We start from the raw sequence: 22,721 nt of genomic DNA, 5'->3' as shown, positions 1-22,721 counted from the left end.
TTTTACAGCACGTATTTCAAACACAGTTCACACCAACAGTTTATTCTCGCATTTCGGATTTGACTAATTATTGACATTTTTATTAAATTGTCTTTGAAAAATGTACAACGGCATAAAGGCATTTTACAACAATGACATGTTCTGAAGAGTTGTGTATTACATTCCGGGGAATATTTTTCCAAAAGAAAATATTCAGAAAAAATTAACGGTTTTGGAGATACGGTGCGAAATGTATAAAAATTGTGGAATTTTTGCATATATTTTGAAATTTTAGGCAATAAATTTAGTTTTTCGAATTCATTATTTCTCCAAATATTTTATTCTTGTCCTTATCTACAAATTTGCTTCAGAGGTCAGAGGAAGATTCGCATTGATTTCAGAGATATAGCCACGAATTTCTTTAAAAACTCAATATCAATGGTTAACCATGTTTAGATGGGGCCATAAAATCCGAGCTGGATCTGACACAACAAAACCCAACTAGGGTTTCTTGTCGTTTGGGTATGTACTTTCAAAAAATCCTCAGTTCGAATTGTTTGCACAAGATCACCTTAAAAATGTTGCACAGTGTAATAATAATAAATAATAGTCTGCAACTAAAGACAAATACCGATAACGATTTCCCCTAAAATACATGGAAATTTACAATAACCTATAGGTTAGTTAACCATCAAAATAAGCGAAGTAGTTTCAATGATATTTTTAGATAAAAGTCTAAATTCGATTGAATTTCTACCAATTTCCTCGTATTGAAAATTATCATGTTAAAAAAAAATTGTTATTCCATCGATTTGATTTTTATCATTACATTTTTTTCAATTCAAAAGTTTTAATTTTAATTTTTGCCCAAGTATCACACTACTAATAAAAGTTTCAATATTTAGAACAAATAGTTTCTTTGAAGAAGTAAATGCTTAGACACTGCCAAACTAACTGAGACACAGGCACAGAATGAGAGAATGCTATGAAAGGAAAAATGAGAGTCGAATTATCCGTTATATTGGTATGCTCCAAATTGTTGTTATTGTCTTGGTTAGGGGTTTTTCATTGTAAAATGCCACTGTTTTTGTTTTTGAACTTTTTTCGCCGTGGTCGCCGTGGTTTATGCTGCCGTTCTTGTGGTTACACACGAGCACGAGTAACTTTCATTGAACTTTTTCATGTTGTTGTTGTTGTGGCATGCAACGTAAACCTCATACATATATACACATTCATATCAATGTAGTATACATATATGTATATATGCGAGTGTCTGTGTGTATCTGCCAAAAAATCAACCTTCTGTTCACCCCAAGTTGATGGTTAATAAAAATGTTAGAAGAAGCTTTTCTAGCTTCTTCAACCATTCAAGTGAAGTTAGCTGTGAGTTGGCGTAAAGCTTTTTGTTTGCCAGCAACGAAAAAGCTTTTTTACCTTATATTATTAAGGATGCTTATTTTTTTGTATTTTAATAACAGACACCAACTTTTTTAACAATTCAATTTGCCAAAATTTCTAAGCAATTTGTTTAAACAAATGAAACATTTGTTTTCAAATACAATTTAAGACATTCAAATGCATTAAGTTCCCCCACCATTATCTATGGTATGGCTGGCTCAATGCCACAATATGCCCACTATAAGGTTTTTGGAACGTCCATGTGTACATACTAAATTTTTTGTAGGAAAGTGGCAATTATAAATGAAAAATTCCGATACATCCACGAAAATCTATTAAAATGCAATTCTTAGCGGATTTTATGTTGATTTTTTAAAGTAAAAACAATTTTCACAATTTGTTTAAACTATTTCTATTATTTAAACTATTTGCCATGAACACTTTTTACTGGGGCTGTTATAATTTTTTTTACATAATATATTTTTTGCAATTACTTTAGATGTTTCGAAACAACACTTTTCTACATTCTTTCACTTTACTTTTACCTAATAATTTGTTTAATTTTCAGTGAATTTATTTCATTTTTCACAAACTTATGAAGGACAATCATGTCTATCCCCGAAAAAATTCAAGATATTTTTTTTCTTTCTTCACAGTTAGCACACATACACACCACACACATACAATGGAGTAAAAGGATTTTGGTATGTGTTGTGTTTGATTTCCGCGCACACGGAGCTCCAACGTTTTACGAGTATTGATCCACACTGCAATCGCGACGATACTAAATTGCAATTTCCAAAAATGTTCATATGAAACGTCAAAAAAGAAAGGTATTCCCTTTTTTCGATTCTTTTCGTGGACGGATAAAAAAGCTTTCCTTCTGTCATACAACTGGAAAGCTTTTCGTTACGCTATGTACGTATGTGTGAATGGCTATGGAAAGGAGGGGAGTTAATTCATCGCAATCCATACAATGAGTGAATTCGCTTTGTAATCGTTCGTTCGTTTGGTCGGTGGCGTAGTATACAAACATGATAGGCAAAGGAAACAGGTTCATAACCTGCACCACTTGAACCAACAGTGTGTATGGATGTATACAATTGTACACTAACACATGCACACACAAAGCCAAACGCAATTCATATTTTTGTGTTCTATACACATTTCTAACAGCTGCTTCTTGCTCCTTTTCTTCTTCATCATCTGCTCTTGTTCCTTGCGCTTCCTTTTTTGCTGCTGCTGCTACTGTTCCTGTTGTTGGTTTTGTATCCTTGCTGTGGCAATGCACATTACATTGGAAAAAACCACTGCAACGAAGTGCGTTGAAGAAGTGAAGCGTTTACAAGGTAACAAAGTTTGAAGGATATTCTGGTATGTTTTAGTATGGACACATGTGTGTGTGTTGGAGTTGAACAGATACGCGGTTTTGGCCAAGAAAAACGAAGAGCCATCTGTTGTCCTTAAGAATTTACCTTTGAAGATTGAAAATATAAAACATACATGCATTTATATAACGCTTTGGGCAATTGTTAAAAATTATAAAATATTATACTCAAAAGAGAAGTTTATATCCATTTTTCGGAAAACAACAGAATCATCAGTGAAATGTTTAATTTATTCTAACTTGCTATATAATTGGCAAATGCGAATACGATATTGGGAAATATAATGTTTGAAATAAAAACATCTTTGGAGATTTCTGAGTGAAATTGGACACTTTTTCAAAAAAAAATTGTCTAACGGTTGCATAGATATCGCGCCTTAAAAAAGTTGAGTTCTGTAAAAACTATTTGCAAAGAAATACTCATAACTTCTTTAATACTGGTCCAAATAGCAAAAAATCATTTTTTGTATTTTTTTACCAGTTATCTAGTAAAAATAGAAAATAATACACTGTGGGCTTGAATGCAATGTTTAAGACTTAAAATCAATTTTTTACCAATTCTTCGATTTCTTTTTTTTAAATTTTTTCTTAAATTTTTTCTTAATCTTTTAAAATTCGTCAATACAATTTTTCCTCTATACCAGTGTGAAATATACACATGTTATTTTATCAAAAAAAAAAAAAATAATAATAAATGTTTTTAATATTTGTTTTGTTGTTTTATTTAGGAATTTATCTTAATTATCTTAAAAACAGCGTAATTTTTCGATTTTGAAAATGGATTACCAATAAAAAATCAAAACAAATCTTTCCAAATGAAACTTTTTATTTTTTGGTAAAATAACAAATATTTCACGCTGGTATAAAGGAAAAACTGTATTGGCAAATTTTAAAAAATTAAGAAAAAAATGTAATTTTCCGAATCCCACTACCAAATAAAACTTAACATTTTTGTATTTAATCGTAGATTAATACAAAAAATAATTTTCAAGAAAATCGAAGAGTACAATCATTTGTAATAATGGATTTTAAATATTAAATGACGAAAATTGTATCCAAGCCCACTGGGCAAAAGTTGTTTCTATTTTTTATTAGATAGCTGATAAAAAATAAAAAATACAAAAAAAGACTTTCTATTTGGACCAATATTAAAAAAGTTATAAGTATTTCTTTAATTTTGTATTCAAGGCCCGTTAGTAAAAAATCTGAAAATATACTGAAAAGTTTTGCTGATGAGCAGCATCACCACAGCACAAAATAAAGGAAATCAAAAATCACTTTTTGAAAAAGAGTCCGATTTCACTCAGAATTCCCCATTTATATTGTGTCCGGGTACTCGATAAGTTGTAAAAATTGTTACAAAATCACATAGAATGCTGACTTTTTACTGAAATTTCGACAGTTGTATTATTGAAAACTTGTTAAACGTTTCTGAGGAAATTTGTTCAGTACAAGAATACATCAATTAAAAAAATCCTACTACAAAACAAAATTATAGGGAGATTTCTTCAGAAAAAAAATCACTAAAATTCTAATTCCCAACGCAGTTCATACTTTTACTGAATTTTCAAGCAAATTCTTACGCAGTACAATTTCTGATATTGGATTTCCTCTAAAGTTGTCATAAAATAAATCTATTTCGATAATAGTTAAATTTCTTTTTCAACATTTGATTTCAAATCATTAATTTTTATAGATTTATGAGGGCATTTCTTATCATTTCCTTGATAAATTGTTTTTCGCTACACTACATTTTAATACTTGTCTACACACATTTATACAAACATTCATATGCATAAAAGCACTCGCATACACACACACACACATACAATTGTATTTATGTTGAGTGTTAAGAAATGACTGGTATTTTCATCAATAACACGCTAAAGTTCAAGGAAATAATGTTACTTCTTTGATACTTCTTCTTCGAACAAAAAACAACAACAAAAGTCCATGGCATTCGTTGTCTATATGTGTGTGTGGGGGGTATATGTGTATTGTATAAAACACGATGTTGTTTCGTTTAATTCGTCTTGATTCATAGCTGTACGTTTGTTGTTTTTGTTATCAAATCTACTATCCACGAATTTGTATCGATGTGTGTGTGACAATTTTGTTTCACCGCTATTTGTTTGCATGCACATCCACATGTTTTGTAATTTAATAAAATGTTTGTGCGTGTGTATGTGTGCGAACATTTATTTCGTATACACAGTTTATACTCTTGATGTAACGTCACGCTCTCTCATATCTCTCGTTCTTATGTTTTGTATATCGAGTGTTGTAAATACGGGAAATTCGTCGCTTTATGCTACATATGTGTGTATGTATGTATGCCCGTCTGTCCAACTGATTGCGTGTAAATTCCTTGACATTTCCATAAATGTTATGAACACACACAACTAACCAACATTCCCTGCCAAAAAAATTGTAAGGACGTCTAGTTTGTCTTCCCAATATTCTCTAAATTTTGAAATGTGATGTGATATCGAGTCGGACGGTGCCGACTCGATATCACATCACTGCCCCTGTGCAAAAGCTGTTCATGGATCAACCTTTTATTTAGCAGACGCTAAAGTTATTCACCACCTTGACTATTACCAGATGTCTTAAGGCTAACTGAACCAAAATAATTGAAGTAGCACTATCGAAATCAGTTATTTTTTATAAATCTATATACATACATATGTATATCTATTACTTCGAAGTTATGCCAATTTAAATGTGAAATTCCTCGGAAAAGTACGACTAAGAAAGTTCATCAAATAAAATGGAATTTTAATGCACTATGCAACATTTTCGAGGTAATTGTGTGCAAACAATTTTTAATGCGGATTTTATGAAAGTACAGACCCAGTCGGGTGCCACTGTGGTGCAATGGTATGCACACCCGCCTTGCACACATAAGGTCGTGGGTTCGATTCCCCGGCAATCAAAACACTTTTCAACGGCGACATCCCCCGAGTTTTTCAGCAGTGTAAAACTTCTCTACAAAAGTGGTGTCTTAGACACGCCGTTCGGACTCGGCGATAAACTGCAGGTCCCATATCATTGAGCTAATATGAATCGGGGTGCACTCATTGATGTGAGAGAAGTCTCCCTTGTCCCTTATGGGATGTTTATGGAAAAATTATTATTATTACAGACCCAGTCGAAAAAACCATATGTGGGTTTTGTCTTGTTAGATCGGGTTTAGATTTTATGGCCTCGTCTATATATTGACTTTTTACAGCAAATCGAGGCAATATCTCTGGAACCAATTTGAATCATGTTTAAACCTCTGAAGCAAGCTTGTAGATAAGAGCATGACAAAAATATTTATAGAAAAAATCAACTCTAAAAACTGCATTTATTGCCTCAAAATGCATGGTATATCTGAAAACTCCATTATTTTGCATATTTCGCACCAAATCTCCAAAACTGTTACATTATTCGTTGACTTATCTTTGGAAAAATTAGCCGCTGGAATGTTATTCACAAGTCTTCAGAGCATTCCATGCTTGTAAAATGCCTCGATCAAGCTGTTTCTAGCATATATTTCAAATACCATTTGAGAAATATACCAACATTGCATTGAAATCCCAAATATGAAAATAAACAGGCAGTGTGAACATTGTTTGAAATATATTTTGTAGAAAGTATAATATGAAATACCGACTAAACAACATGAAATAAGCATTTTAGATTTTTAGAATGTTCTGAAGAACTGCTGAGCACATTATTTGGAAAATTTTGGCGAGAGGTTACTTGGTTCGCCTCCCAATACTCGAAGTTTAGCTGCTACTGACCAGAGTTCCAGAAATTATGTAGACATTCATATATTTTTATAGATTTTCACCCGCTAGTCGCAGTTTTTCCTTGTTCATATGTTCGACACTTAAGTTCCACTACTTTAGGGCTATAATATTGCTGAAGACCACAAAGCAAATTTCTTATTAGTTTTTGAGATAAAGCCTCGAAAAAGTAGAAAAAGTAGAGTAGAAAAACGGTCGTTTTAGCCCTATTTAGATGAGGTTTTAAAATCCAAACCCGATCTAACAGTGCAAAACCCAGCTAGGATTTTTGTAATCGAAATGTGTACTTTCAGAAAATGTCAATTATAAGTTGTTTGCACAGTGGTATAGACCACCTTGACTCCTTTTACTATATTTTTTATATTTGACCACCGTCGACAACCTATTTCATACTGATTTAAGACTCTGTCGATCTTCTTTGATTAGCAGGTTGCATTTTTTAATAGACCTAATATTTGCAGAGATATTAGGGTAGAAGGAATTACATATAGGCAAAAAAATGATAGTTGCTATGCATAAATATGTAAAAAGCAGGCCGTGCAAAACCAGCTTTACAGACTTGGATTATGTCCGAATATTGACTACCTCTCACACAAAGTTTGAAAAGAGTGCAGTTTAAGGACTCATCTTGGTTAGTTTTTTTTTTAATTTTTGTACCACAGTACAATTTTATTCGGGGCTAAGTTCATACTTCCTGAGGAATTGGTCCAAAAACTCAAAAAAAAACCCCACGACGTATTATTGTGTTTACTTCTCTGTCGGCACAGATGGCTGATACTTCCTTACTTGTTAAAATAACAATTTGAAAATAAATTTGATATATGACCATACCTCCAACAGAAGTAGAGATGTCCGCTAAGGAAATTAAATTTCACAAATTGGAAATTTGAATCCAATTTTTAGTTCAGAAGGTTTTCTTTAATATCGATCACTTTTGTTGAAATGCCCCCAACCAAAGATGAAATATTTATTAGTCAGTCATGTTTTGGCGACTATTGTGACATCTCCGTTGTTTGACCACCTACACCAAACTTTTGGCTTAAGTTTTTTTCAGGCATGAAATCAATATTTTAATACAAATTTCAAAATACATCCCAAAAAATCAGGACTTAATTTTTAAAAAAAATTTCTATAACTTTTATATTCTAAGGTATACCTATAAATTTTTGCAAAGATTTTCAACATATAAAAACCAATCTTGTAGAGAATTTTCACATCTATAAGATTTTCTCGATAAGACTTGCCGTTTTCAAGCAAAATCGTCAACATCTTAAAGAACCTAAAGATGTGACCTGAACTTCCATATCTCAAAAATGGTAAGACCGAGGAATAATCATAAAGGTCAATCTTGCAGAGATTTTTCACAGCTACAACTTTTGCAAGCAAAATCCTGAAAACCTAAAAAAACCCTACAAATGTGAACTTTGACCACGATTTATTTAAAAATCGCTCCGGCGATTATATTTTTTTTTTGTTTTTTTTATTTTTCTCAACTATGAACATTATAGGTGCAGAATCCGAAAAACTTCCCAGGTGTAAGCACTAAAAAAGTTCACGCACAAATTCAAAAAAAAAAAAAAAAATAAATAAAAAAAAATTATGAAATGAAAATGAAAAAAAAAATATTTCCAGTTGCACGAATGAATAAACTTAAGTCTACTAATAAGTTTTTGCGGATTCTGAAACTACAATGTTCATAGATGAGAAAAATCAATAAACAAAAAAATATCGCCGGAGCGCTTTTTAAATAAATCGCGATTCAAGTTGAAATTTTTAGGGGTTGTTTAGGTTTTTGCGATTTTGCTTGGAAACCGCAAGTCTTGTCAAAATGGGAATAAAGAAAATGTTGTAGCTATCAAAATTCTCTACAAGATTGACCTTAATAATATTTTCGTAGGTTTTACAACTTTAAATATATAGAAGTTGAAATTGGGACAATTGAAATTCAATTCAATTCAGTATCGTCTCCTTATAAGACAATGTTATGACTGCAATTTCCCAACATAAACTTATATATTTAAAAAAATGGTACAACCTAGGAAAAATTACATAAGACAGTCTTGTAGAGAATTTTCACAGCTATAAGATTTTCTCAGGTACCATAAGACTTGCCGTATTCAAGCAAAATCGCGAAACCCTAACAGAAAAACCAAAAAATGTAAAGTGAGCTTCTTTATCTCAAAAATGGTACAGCCTGAGAACAAATCATAAACGTCAATCCTGTAGATTGATTCACAAAAACTTTCCCTGTGTAAGCGGTTTTCATTAAAAGTTAGTTAAGGCGCACCCTTCATGACATTGTTTTATAAGGGGGCGATACAATTTGAACTTCAATATCTCAAAAATGGTAAAACCTACGAAAATACCGTGAAGGTCAATCTAGTAGAGAATTTTCATAGCTACAACATTTTCTTCAGTTTCATTTTGATAGGACTTGCGGTTTCTAAGCAAAATCGTGAAAACCTAAACAACCCCTAAAAATGTCAACTTGAATCGCGATTTATTTAAAAAGCGCTCCGGCGATTTTTTTTTTTTGTTTTTTGATTTTTCTCATTTATGAACATTGTAGTTTCAGAATTCCCAGGTGTAAGCACCTTCCATTTAAATTTGATTCAAGAGCACCGTGATGTGTTATGTGAACAAAATTTTAACGTTAGTAGAGTGAGAAAACAATTTTATTAAAGTTTATATTCGAAATAATTAAATCAAAACGTGGACCTATACCAATTATTCCCTGTAGGAACATGGTGCACCCCTGGCGAAGACTAAATACCAAATATCTGCCATAATGCGGTTAGAACCTTAGCCTGCGACTAACAAGTTTGAGAACGCGTACCCTTCGATGGTTTTAACTCTCAAATTCCTGCCTTTGATTGTAATACCCTCCATCAAGTGCGGATATTACTCCTAAAATTGATTTGGAGATATGTCCGTTGGAAGTTATGTCCTGATAACAAAAAGTTCGTCCTGGACCGGCTTCGATCATTTTATAATCTTATGTCACTTAACACTTTGAAGGCAGTCATTTACTTGACTTTACTTTTGCGTTAATTTGTATTTGGATTTCGACTCTTTGCAACCTAGATATTAATCGCAAATTTGTTATATATTAAGTTCTGCTATAAATTTACATACATACGGATGACAACCGACCGACCATTGGGAATATAAATAAGTACGTTGAATCATAGACCGAACGAATATTTCTATCCGTGAAGCGTTCTATTACTTTATTGGGGAAGACACACTTATTGGTATTAATTTAATTGTTTCCTTTTCCCAAATGGATATTTGCTATGCACAAATTTCATTAAACACAAACACACACACCCATACACATAAACATTCACTTCACTTGACAAAATTAGTTTTGCACAAAAAAGTAACACTCGTCGCGCGACATTGTTGTAAGCATTTCATGCTGCTCGCTATATTTTCACTGGTTTTTGCTGTCTCCGCAAAATGTAATCACAACCCGTAGCTCCATGTGTATATGTATATTTGTATGTGTACTTCTTGGTATGCTTTGCAAGGGGTATGAGTTGTAGTGTAAATCTACTTAATACATTACAAAGTTCGTTAATACGACATATTTAGGCTAAATGTGAGCCTTAATCCTCACAACAATTTAGCTTAATTGGTTTATACATCATTAATATTGTCGGTCGGTCGGCTCTGTCGACGTCATTGTTGTAGTTAGCCTCAATAGAGTCGCCTGTGTCGCTGGGAAGAATGCACAAAAGAGCAATCAATGTATTGAAAGTTTGTCAGAGTATTTGACATAACGAAGCGAAGCAGAACTGTAGCGAACATACTCATTTATGCAATTGGTAATTGGGATGCGATGGTTGTTTTTACACAAACGTTTTAACAATTTTTGGTCTGTTATCCGCACTGCAAAATGTTTTTATTTAGTTAATACTTTTGTATTTTAATTATAGGTGTTTCTAAATGTTTTGAACTGTAATTAAACTTTAGTTTATTTTTCATAGTTTATATTTGCACATCCTGTTCACCACCAAGTCAAAAACAAACTGTCAAAACGTTTGACTTGGTCAAAGTTAAAGAGCGCATGACTCTGTTCCAATACCAGTTAGTGCAATGTCGAAATGTCATACAGGGTGGGCCCAAAACAACCGGCATTTATTTAATGAAATAAATTAATTTTTGACCGAATTTGTTTGTTCTTCTTTCACGTATTCGTCTACTGGTTAAATCTCTCAGTCACTCGTCACTCGTTTTGGTGCTTGACTAGGTTATTTAGGTCCTCAGTGTCAAACGGATTGTAATAAAATGCGTCATTTAAGTTGTTAATCCTTTTGATTTTTATACTCTCCACCATAAGGAGGGTATAATTAAATTTGTCATTCCGTTTGTAACACATCGAAATATTCGTCGGAGACGTATATATATTATTGATCAGCATAAAATTCTATGTCGATTTAACCATGTCCGTCCGTCTGTCTGTTGAAATCAAGATACAGCTGGCAATTTAAAAGATAGAGAGCCTATATTTGGTACTGAAGTTTTTATTACTTGCAGGATGGTTGGTATTGAAAATGGGATATATCGGTCCACGCCTTCTTATAGCCCCCATAGAACGGTACCTCCCGATTTTCGGTATTTTGAAGGTTTTAGCTTCATTATCACACTGAAATGGCTGTAATTTGGTACTTAGTCTACGTTGGTGGTCTACAACTTTCCCCCAGAACTTTGTCGGTATCGGTTCATGCCTTCATATAGCCCTCATAGAACGGTACCTCCCGAATTTCGGTATTTTGAACGTTGTGACCTCAATATTCCACCGAAATGGCTGAAATTTGGTATTTAGACTTCGTTGGGGGTACTTAAACTTCCCCCCTTAAACTTGTCGGTATAGGTCCACGCCTTCAAATAGCACCCATGAAAAGGTACCTTCCGATTTTCCGTATTTTGAAAGTTGTGGCTTCAATATTCCACCAAAATGGCTGAAATTTGGTATTTAGTCTTCAATGTGATATAAAACTGTTCGCCAGAAATTTGTCTGTACAGGTCCACGCTTTCATATTGCCCCATTTCCTACTAAAATTCGTCGGTATAGGTCCACGTTTTGATATAGCCCCCTTAGAACGGTACATCCCGATTTTCGTAATACTGAAGATTGTGACGTCAGTATCCCACCGAAATGGATGAAATTTGTTATTTAGTCTTCCAAGAGTTATAAAATATCCCAGAAGAGTATTATCAGTATAGGTCCACGTCTTCCTATATCCCCATAGAAGCGTACTTCTTGATTTTCGGAATTTTTAACTTTTAGCCACATTATCTTACGAAATATCGGAAATTTGGTATCCAAAAAATTTGACAATTCGTGTGAGAACATAAAATGTTTTTACAAAAACCGGGGGTAAGTCTTCTTTGAGTCTAAAAACTTTCCGTCAAAAATTTGTCGGTATAGATCGACGTTTTGAAATAGTCCCCATAGAACGGTGCCTCACATTGTTTTACCGAAATTGCTGAAATTTAGTATTAAGTCTTCTTCATACACGAAAGGATACTAATTATTCCATTTTACTTCAATACAACTTGTGGTGGAGGGTATAACAAGTTCGGCCCGGCTTTTCGCTAAAATGGTGCGCACGAAGGCAGTAACCGATTTGGTCCATACTTTGGGCATCGTAATATTTCTATGAAAAATAGATCAGGCTAGAATATGGACTATATATGTATGTCAACTCCTTCGGGTACCTTCTATACCAAATTTCGGAAAAGTGCAGTGCAGGTTAGGACATCCTCTAGAATAGTTTTGATTTTTCTTGCAAAAGTTTGCACTCGAGGCCCCTATTACAATGGTACAAGTTCTTTCATTGGCAAGTCCATACTTCTTGAGAAAATTGCCCGAAAACTGTAAACAAACCCCTACAGCCAGCATGTGTAGTGGCTGGTGCGCACGACAATTCCCGAACCGAATTCTGCGTTGTTCCACACTTTGCATATCGTAATATTTCTTCGAATTTTAGATGAAATTATAAGATGGTGCTTGAGGGTTCACTCCTTCCGGTCCCTCCCCCACACAAGTTCGAAAATATCCGCTAAAATGGTAAGCGCAATATCTCATAAACGGAGCAACCAATTTGGTCCAAACTTTGGATCTCAAAATATTTTGTCCAAACTTAGTTTATGTTCAAAAGTGGGCTCTATCAGTCCATTCCTTAGAGTACCTCCGCGGTTAAGGGTCTGTGAAAGAATCCTTTGGAAATTTTTACCGAAGGTACTCCTAGTAGACCTATTTATGTTTTTCGTGGGCAAGTCCATGTTTCCTGATATAATGGTCCTATCGTGAGGATGACACCCACAGTAAGATACACTTCCAAAATGGATTATGTCGGTCCATTCCTTTAGGCTACTCTCCCGCAAAAATTTTCAGATTTTATCCTAATCCATATCTTTGTCGGCAAGTTCATACGCTCAAAAATCTGAAGACATCCTAAATACATATTTAGGTACACAGCCTGAGGGTATACCACTGTCGGCAAAGCCGACTGATACCTGACACCTAATCCGATTCTAAGTTATTGTTGAAGTTGAATATTCTTAGTTTTGTGTGTTTTGGGGATTTGTGTTGAGCGCCAAGTTTGATTTAGGTGCCTATCTTGCCTTTACCGACATTATGCAGCCAAGTAACGGAAGATTTCCAGGTGTTTTAAATTTTTCTCGCGGATTTTAAATGCTGTGTATGTTCTGTTGTTTATTTGCATCGCTGTAGTCTTTTCTATGTTGATTTCAAGGCCTGCTTTCGCTACCAATGCTAGTTTCCCTTGCATATCAGGCAAATTATCTTCGAGTCTTTTTGAAACTGCAGACGATTACGCGTTTATTCTTTTCTAGCATTACTTCGTATAATACCACAGCGAATAATAGTGGAGAATGTGGGCATCCTTGTGTTGCGGAAACCAGCTTGTTCGTCCCTTAGTAGTTTTTCGATGGGATCTAGTCTATTGTTTATGATTGTTACCCGCAGAAAAAAATATATGTTAGAAATATGTTTGGATCCAAACAAATTTATGTTTGGGACTGGTTGCAATCAAATATTTGTTCGGATCCAAGCATAATATGTTTGCAATATTTTGTAACATATCTCAATTTTATTTGTTTGGGTACCAAATATTTTTTATGTTAGAACATATTTTTTATGGGTGGAGAGAGCAATTTTGTCGAAGAGAGTAACAACAGGGCTCTCGCGGCTGCGGAATGCTGTTTTATAATAAAGAGCTGTGTGTATGGTGTAATAGAACATGCAGAAGCGAAGAAGGGAGGGTTTGTGCTTTGGTGGTGTGTATGCGGCCAAACACATGTGTTTCGTACTTTGTTGTTGTTAACCAACGGAGCAAGCGAAGAGGAAAAGAAAAAATGGTATGAATTGTGTTGTTCTTTTTTCTTCAGTTTTCTATATAAAATCGTTGAGTAAAGACGGTAAAGTGAGTGAAAAAATCAGTGTTTGTGTTTTCTTAAAGAAATTATGCTTTTTAGTAAATGAAATGCCCAATATATTTTATAATTGGAAATTTTATAATTGAATCAAAAAGGTGAACGGAAATATTTTATTGCACAAAGAAGAAACCACATTCAATATTGGTAATAACATTAATACATTTTTCACATACATGCATATATTTGAAATATGGATGTACCTATTTATTACATTATATAATCATTCGATTTCAGATGCCGATTTCCCGATTTGAGGAGAATATGTTTTATTTTACAACCAATGAGAAGCGTTCAACGATGTTTCTATATTTTATAATGAATAGTTCATATTTGTTTCTCTTTCTAAAAGTGTGACACTATTTCTTTTATTTGTATGTATGTTATTGCTTTTGTGTTTGGTATTTCTATACATTTCAATAGCCAGTCAATAGGGACTGGTTTCAAACAAATATATGTTTGCTGCAAAATATGTTTAGAACATATGTTAGAGAGGCCATTTTTCCTCCGTATACTAATATTTTATATACATACGGTGTTAAGGAAAGTTATACCTCTCCAAGAGTTTTGAAATATTTTCTTTTGTTCCGCAACGTTTTTATATTGCGCATAGAGTTATAGAGAAAACAAGTAAAAAAGTATCAGTCGGTTTTGTCGACAGAGATATACCCTCAGCCTGTGTATATTGAAACAATTTTTTCCCAAAAAAACGCATGTTTTTAGGGAATTTTGGGCGTTTGAACTGACAAAAATGTTGATTAGGATTAGAGATCAAAAGTTTTCGAAATTTTTTTACCTTTGCTTTTGCTTCAAAACAAAAAACAAATTTGAATAACACACAAAAGTTTGGGCGTGTTTCATTCGCACATATTTTCGTTTCGACATACAGAAACAGGCTGTTAACGTCATATGCTCTCTCTAGGCGCTCGTAGAAAATATCCTTGTATGTTCGTCTTTCTCTTCGGTTCGCTTCTCTTTAGAAACTTTTTAATAATGATAATTGTTCCACAAACATCCCAGGCGGGACAGGGGAGACTCCTTTCTTATCAATGAGTGCAACCCGATTCACATTAAGCTCAATGATATGGGACCTACAGTTTATCGCCGAGTCCGAACGACGTGTCCTAAGACACCACTTGTAATGAAGTTTTACAAGGCTGAAATACTCAGGAAATGTCGCCAACATTACTGAGGGGTATTTGCTACCGTTGAAAATTTGATGTTGCCAAGCCGAGGAATCAAACCCATGACCTTCTTCGTGCAAGGCGGGTGTGCATACCATTGCACCACGGTGGCACCCAGAAACTTTTTACCCACCTTTTTACACCACCAACGAACGCTATTTATGGTCGGATAATATTCAGGGGTCAAGGGTTCAAAGCTTATCAATGGAAGAAGAATATATCACCTTTACATTGATGCAAAGTCGGTTGCCGAAGGTGGCCAAACAAGTGAAATATCACAACCCAGCAAAATGATTGTAGCCAAAGAAGTAGTTGAATCATGAGTGCAAGTAAGAAGTGAAAGAAGCCGTGATTTTTACAAGGACATGGTGCAGTGAGGGCACTGTCTAATTTGCTTCTTAAGCACACATTTTGAATTAGTTCTTTGCAGTGAATAAATATACATTCCATGGAAAGCGTTTTGAATTGATTTTTCGATTCATTTAAAAATTGATTCGCAAGTGAGGATATGGGAGAAGGGAATATCTCAAATAAATCATTTTAAAACGCGACTGAGTGCAAAATCAAATACTTTTATTCTAGAAAGTTAGCTTTTATTATTCAAAAATACCCAAAAATGTTTCTTGCATAAGGTCATTTAAAATTGATCCTTGTCCTTGTAAAAAATCATGACTTCTTTCACGTAAAAAGACATAGTCACTTGCACTCATCATTCAACTACTTCTTTGGCTACAAACAAAGATGCAGTCTGACATTTCTTGCACCCATGATTATCTTTTTGGATACAAACATTTTGCTGAGTAATTAAAATACCATAAAATAAATTGTTTGTTGTGTTCTTAAGAATTTTATTTGCAAAAAGTTATTGTAAATGTAAACATTGCTAAAATGTGAAAATTTTATGAAATGGATTCAAATCGGATATTGTCAAAATGTGAAGAACGGAAGGCATTTTTCATGTCTCTGCGTGGACTGCTTCTAAAAAAGCTATTCAATCACTACTTCACATAGAACAACTTCAAATAAATTTTGCTGGATATAAATAGCTAAATACATTTTTTCTTTTTTGATTTTAATAATTAACGATAATATTTAATATTTTCTCTGATGTTATTTTAAGAATTTAAAATGTTTTCAACTGCTTCAATAATGCCATTTTGGCGCTGAGGCTTCACTTATAAAGAATTAATAAAAACATATGAGGAAAACAAAAAAAAAAATGGATTGACATCGAAACATAACTACTTCTAAGAATCTGTGTAATAAAAAACTATTATTTTATTTCTAATGTATTTCAATTATTAGGGATATTATACGAAGATATGGCAACATTTCAGTGACCGTTAGTTTTCTTTGTTTCATGGCATTCTCGTCACTTCCGTGATTTACAAATCCCTAAAACTGCCGTTTTTCATTAGCCCAAGTCTCATTCTAAACAATAACCAGTCGGTCATTATGCCTCATCCTCATTCGTAATCAATGGAAGACATCTTGCTTTGTTTTTATTTTTAATCATTGTTTCCCTTTTGTGCTCCTTATTTGAATTTTGAACGTTTTTAAATTGGTCCGGGACTACAAATCATCCAAACATAATATTAGTTATATTCGTTTTTCGTCGTTCAATCTTCATCTGAATAAAAATAAATAAAAAATGAATGTATGAAATGGCCTTTTCCGTGCACTTTCTGTGGGTCCCAAGCCATTGTGGCATCGATGGAAACGAGTACGTGGACCTTTTTGCCAACAATCACAACCCTGACAATTCCCACCCGGAAATATGTACATATGTATGTCTTTCGGATATAAAACAAGAAGATGTATAGATCTTCTGTGATCGCATCTTGGCAAGAAAAATGGAATACCATCACGTTTGGAAGCAGGTTTTACTCAATTTCACCTTAGGTTAACTGTGTCATTACAAATACATACTACAAATACTACACGACTACGATTTGACCACAATCAAATGAAATCCACCTTTACAAAATGAATATAACCAGCACCGACAGATATGATTGTGGTGACGTCAAACTATGATCGGTCAAAGACGAATGAGTAACAACATAAAAAACAGCGTAAGTATACGCAGTTTTGTCCAAGAAATTACCGGTGTCCATTGAACGAGATAGTGATCCGGATCGTTCAATTGAACGAGATTGCCCAACTGTAGACCACATCCGATGAAAAGTGAATATCAATATCCGAATATCAACATTAACACAAGACTTTTCCTTTTGCAAAAACTACAAAATCTTGGCATACACCAACTAGGAACAACATCAAGGCTTACTTCGCCTTATAAAATACTAACCATGCTGACATCCAAATTTAAAAATTCAAAACAAATTTAGGAACAAATCTAGTTTAGTAAAAACTCTCCGATTTTTTTGAAATTTTTTCCAGAGGTAGGTATTTTTACGCTGATTACGGGAATATAAAATTTTCTTGGGGAATATAAAATTTTCTGGACCCAGTGAAGGTATTATAACAAATGGCACCATTTTGGAAAGGTTGAAGTATGAGCTATAAAATTACGTGAATTAATTGAGCACCCATAATGGGCCCTTTTTCGACTTTTTGAGGGTTTTATGGAAAAACCCGGGTCCAAAAAGAGGTATTTTGGTTATAACTTCTGAACCCCTGGAGATAACCCCATCATATGACCACTTGTTGGATAGGTATTTTCATAAGCTTTCCAACGATACCATTACATTTTGTAAGAATCGGTTCAGTAGAACCGGGTCTATCGGGTACCGGGTACCCGGACTTTCGGGTCGAATAACCGGGTAACCGGGTCCGTCCCCCAAGAAAATTTTACATTCCCGTAATCAGCGTAAAAATATCTACCTATGGAAAAAATTTCGAAAAAATCGGAGAGTTTTTACTAAACTAGATTTAAGCCCAAATTTAAATAAAAACTATAAAATAATAAAGTCAACATTTCACAATTAGCCCAGTTATGAATGTCGGTTCACTGTGAGCTTTCTCCCTTTTTTTTAATTGAAACGACAAAACTCACCGGGAGTTCACATTCATAATTACCCTGAATATTCCCAAGAATTAAATTTATTCCCGTGAAAGTGGCAACATAGACGTTGTGTCTCCCACCAATTGAATGGAAACATATGTCAGAAGAAGAAGAAGAATCTTCATCTGCCGGTCCGAGTAATCATCCGATATTTTTCTTGATTTTGTTGATATTTTTCCATAATTTTAAAACTTTTTTAATTTTCAAGTTTAGTCAAAATGTTAAAGCTACGTTTATCCCTTATAACATCCTACAGAGATTTAACAAAAACAATGACAAAACGTTTTAATCACATTGAGCGTAAAGTAAAAGTAAATGACCTTGAGATTAACATAGTAGAAAGTGGAAAGGGAGATAAAAGTGTCCTACTAATGCCGGGGGCACTGGGGTCTGCTTGGACGGATTTTAAGCCTCAAATAGAACAACTGCCTAAATTACTGCCAAACTATACTGTTATTGCATGGGATCCACCTGGGTATGGTAAATCAATTCCACCAAAAAGACAATGGGGTTTGGGGTTCTTTGAAAATGATGCTAGCTGTGCATTGGATTTGATGAAAACCCTTGGTCGTCCTCAATTTTCTATAATTGGCTGGAGTGATGGTGGCATTACTGGTCTTATAGCGGCTGGTCGTTATGTCAACAACATTGAAAAGTTGGTAATTTGGGGAGCAGGAGCTTATGTTGTGCCCGAAGAGGTAAAAGCCTTCCAGAATATACGTGATGTAAGCAAATGGTCTGCTCGTATGCGTGAACCAATGGAGAAGGTATATGGAGTCGAAAGATTTGCTGAACTATGGGGTGAGTGGGTAGATGCTGCATGTGCCTTCTACACAGATCGCAATGGTGACTTTTGTAAGGAGGAAGTAGAGAAGATCAAAGCTCCAACATTCATTCTTCACGGTAAAAAGGATCCCATGATTGCTGCAGAACATATTCCATATTTAAGAGAACGTCTTAAGGGTGTGAGGTATGTACTTTAAATGATTTTAATGAAGCGATGTTTATGTTCTAATATCAACAAACATCCTTTACAGATATCATGAGTTCCCAGAAGGAAAGCACAATATTCATTTGCGCTATGCAGAGGAGTTCAATAAACTTGTTGCTGATTTTTTGTTAGAAAAGTAAATTTGGATGGAATCCAAGCGACATGTACACATATTTAGAAAAAAAACATATTAAACATACATATCGTCACCATAAATGCCGGAAGACGTAACCGACATGAAAATCGAAATTCCTTTTTTGGTGGAATCTGATACATAAAGCTAAAATACATGCTCTGGCAAAATTTCAAGCTTCTACGTTCAAAAACAACGATGCTATTCAAAAAATGGCATTTTGGAAAATGGGATAATATGGCCGATTTTGTTGTAATGGAGGATCTCAAAACTAAGCACTTCAGCGGTTTTGGTTTCACTACTAATTCCCCTTCGTATATGATCGATAATATCCCATATACTCGCCTTCATAAGATTAATATTCCATAAAACAGTTTTTAATTTTTTAACGTTTTTTGCTTCTCCTGTAAAGTTTTATTTTTGTGGGTTACGTCTTCCGGCATTTATGGTGACGATATGTATATACATTGCGTTATTGTTAATAGAATAAATAAAGCGGCATTATTTTGTTATTATTCTTCTGCAACAATGTTTTTCTTATCAATAAATTGCTGTTTTTACTTGTTTCTAGACAATTTTGATTTTTTGAGATTCAAATTATTTTTGTTCTTATCGGTACGGGCAGGTGTACATATATACATACATATGTATGTAGGTAGATACATATGTATTTCTTGCAAGTTTGTATTTTTAGACTATATATATATATACACTTTTTTAGTAGGGCATAAACAAGTCGACTTGAGCTATTTTTCCTAATCAGCTGTTGATCGTTTATTGTAACAAAGCCAGCAATAGTTTTGTAATTTGTTAATAGTTTAGAATTAGTAAGTCTTTATTTACAACAAAATGTTACTTAAACGTTTCAAGGTGTTCCACAATTTTATAAAATCATCGCGTTTAATGACAAAACGATACACACATCTGGAACACAAAATAAACGTGAATGGAATTAATATTAACGTTGTTGAATGTGGAAACGGTGACAAAAGCCTTTTACTAATGCCTGGAGCATTGGGATCAGCATGGACTGATTTCAAACCGCAAATTGAAAATTTACCAAAGCTGCTACCAAATTATAAAATTATAGTCTGGGATCCTCCCGGTTATGGAAAATCTATTCCACCTAAGAGACAATGGGGTTTAGATGTTTTCCATAACGATGCTCGTCTTGCAGTTGACTTAATGACAAAGTTGGACAGACCACAATTTTCAATTATTGGCTGGAGTGGTGGCGGTATTACCGGCCTAATAGCAGCTGGTAATTACTTAAATTATGTTGAAAAATTGGTTGTATGTGCCGCTGGAGCATATTTGGTCCCAGCAGAAGTAAAGGCATTCCATAATTTACGTGATGTTAGCCAATGGTCACCCAGCATGCGGCCACCAATGGAAGATATATATGGACCAGAACGATTTGTTGAACTTTGGAATGAATGGGTTGATATGCTATACACGTTTCACGAAAAAAACGATGGAGATTTTTGCAAAAGAGAAGTAAAAATGATAAAAGCTCCAACTCTCATTTTACGCGGAAGAAAAGATCCAATTATTTCTCCTGAACCCATGGCCTATCTGCGAGATAATATAAAAAATTCAAGGTAAATGTGATGCATGGTTTTATTGTAAGGAGTGAGTACACACGTAAAATTGACTGATTTATTTGAAGGTACTATGAGTTCCCAGAAGGAAAGCACAATTTCCACTTACGTTATGTAGACGAATTTAACAAACTGGTTGCTGACTTTCTGATGGATTAGTGATTATGAAATTAAATAATTTTTATCACATAGCATTTATTATTCAAAATAGTTATTAGTGTAATGTATAATTAATGAGGAATAGTCGAGCCAAACAGTTAAATCATCTAAAGATAAAATAAAAAAAAAAAAAATCCATCACTTAATATCAACAAAAAATTTTATTGTGTATTTTAAATTAGAAATCTTGCCAAAAAATATGAAATATAATCAGGGCAACCATATTTCCCACGGAATTTTCCTCCCGGAAAATAATTTTATAAAGGGAATTTCTTTTAAAATCAATATTTTGAAACGTTGAAAACTACGAGTATCACTTAATTATAGAATATTCTGGCCTGAATTCCACAAAATACATATGTAGCCTGTTTCGGGGGCCATCTCTGACAATTTTTTTTAGAAAATCGGTTTAGTAGTTTTGTAGGTAAGATAGGAGACACAACCACAATTGCCTCCCAATTTATTTCTAAACCGATACATTATATATCGGTAAATATAAGAAATATAGTTCTGTATGCTTTTTATTTACATGTTGATTCAAATTTGCTCTATTTTAGAGGATTTTACAAATGTATTTGTTTTTCCTGAGAACATTTTTAGAACGACATATTCAATATTTTCTTTGGCATTAAATTTTCAATAACAACAATGTTGTTTTTGTAAATTTGTTAGTTGTTGTAATTCATGCATTTACCTTATATAAATTTGCCTTGGAATCTGGTTATAGGGTAAATGCTGCTAACTTCGGCATGTACCAGTAGTCGGCATCTTTCGTATTCGAACGCAAATAACACAAAATTACTGTAACAAAATGTGAACATAATATCGCTCATTTACTCAAACAGTGACACATCTCGAAAAATCAAGTTTCGAGAAAAACGCGTTTTGAGTTGGCGATTGAAATTTGAATTCCCACATTAAAAACATTATTACACTAAAACTAAAATAACTGCTTGGACCATATTTTGCAACAAGATAGCCATATATCAGTGTTAAATTTCTGTGCATGATCAAGCATGATTTGAAGTGTTTTAGTGCTTCATAAACTCAAAAAACGTTTGTGTTGAATTATACGAAACTCGTAGTAAATGAGCTGTAACTCATCGAGTTTTAGAGATATCAGCATGAAAATTTGTCACAAGATAAAGAAGAAGTCGTAGAAAAAGTAGAAATTGCTAACTCAGAAAACGCATTTTTTGAGTTATGTCACTCTTTGAGTAAATGAGCGATATTATAAACGATTCATCAATACTCTCAGCTAACTTTGTGTAAAATTTCATTGAACATGACCATTTATTATATCGGAATTTAACTTTTTGTTAGTGAGCGATTTTCACCACAACGGAAAATGCATGTCTCTTAGGAAAAAAATAGTGGAGTTGTCAACATAAAAATGTCTGTAATTATATTATAATGAACAAATGTTCAATAAAGATAACATTCAAAAGAACACATTACAAAAATAAATTATTAAAGAATTATTTTAATTCTGCCATTTTAGCTGATGTCGACTTAAGGGACAATAAAGTTTGTCGGCATGGGGAGAATAAAATTGCGCTTTGTCAATTATTTTTAGCTCGAAATTGTAAAAATATGTTAA

General features: G+C 33.7%; 3 protein-coding genes across 23 annotated transcripts in view; 2 read left to right on the top strand and 1 right to left on the bottom strand.

The window, feature by feature from the left end:
- Nrx-1 (Neurexin 1) overlaps nt 1–10,597 on the bottom strand; it is a 91,067-nt gene extending 80,470 nt beyond the window's left edge. For 6 of the 21 annotated variants that reach the window (XM_073962883.1, XM_073962888.1, XM_073962896.1 and 3 more), the window contains exon 1: nt 1,923–2,187. The gene's annotated coding sequence lies outside the window, so the exon portion shown is untranslated. Of the gene's footprint in view, nt 1–1,871; nt 2,188–9,693 lie in introns of those variants that run through there. The other 15 variants (XM_073962885.1, XM_073962890.1, XM_073962894.1 and 12 more) reach the window with 8 other exon arrangements.
- A 7,734-nt stretch (nt 10,598–18,331) lies between these two features.
- Nucleotides 18,332–19,936, top strand: LOC141391537 (valacyclovir hydrolase-like). Its single transcript, XM_073964411.1, has 2 exons — nt 18,332–19,207; nt 19,275–19,936. The coding sequence occupies exons 1-2, from the start codon at nt 18,456–18,458 to the stop codon at nt 19,366–19,368; spliced, it is 846 nt and encodes a 281-aa protein (XP_073820512.1). The 5' UTR covers nt 18,332–18,455; the 3' UTR covers nt 19,369–19,936.
- Nucleotides 19,937–20,125: 189 nt separating this feature from the next.
- LOC141390182 (valacyclovir hydrolase-like) lies at nt 20,126–21,282 on the top strand. The gene is made up of 2 exons (XM_073962882.1): nt 20,126–20,962; nt 21,031–21,282. Exons 1-2 carry the CDS (start codon nt 20,211–20,213, stop codon nt 21,119–21,121), a joined length of 843 nt encoding a protein of 280 aa, XP_073818983.1. The 5' UTR covers nt 20,126–20,210; the 3' UTR covers nt 21,122–21,282.
- Nucleotides 21,283–22,721: the final 1,439 nt, after the last annotated feature.

Source organism: Musca autumnalis, unplaced genomic scaffold (assembly GCF_047663935.1).
Source record: "Musca autumnalis isolate F117 unplaced genomic scaffold, ASM4766393v1 scaffold_1, whole genome shotgun sequence".
Lineage (NCBI taxonomy): Eukaryota > Metazoa > Arthropoda > Insecta > Diptera > Muscidae > Musca > Musca autumnalis.
Note: the sequence above shows the minus strand (reverse complement) of the source record. Positions and strands in the feature narration are given on the sequence as shown.

Bases quoted from the DNA above. Each gene is read 5' to 3' on its own strand.
- LOC141391537 (XM_073964411.1), top strand. From the start codon at position 18,456: ATGTTAAAGCTACGTTTATCCCTTATAACATCCTACAGAGATTTAACA. The intron at 19,208-19,274 runs GTATGTACTTTA...CATCCTTTACAG, and splicing joins GAACGTCTTAAGGGTGTGAG to ATATCATGAGTTCCCAGAAG.
- LOC141390182 (XM_073962882.1), top strand. From the start codon at position 20,211: ATGTTACTTAAACGTTTCAAGGTGTTCCACAATTTTATAAAATCATCG. The intron at 20,963-21,030 runs GTAAATGTGATG...ATTTATTTGAAG, and splicing joins GATAATATAAAAAATTCAAG to GTACTATGAGTTCCCAGAAG.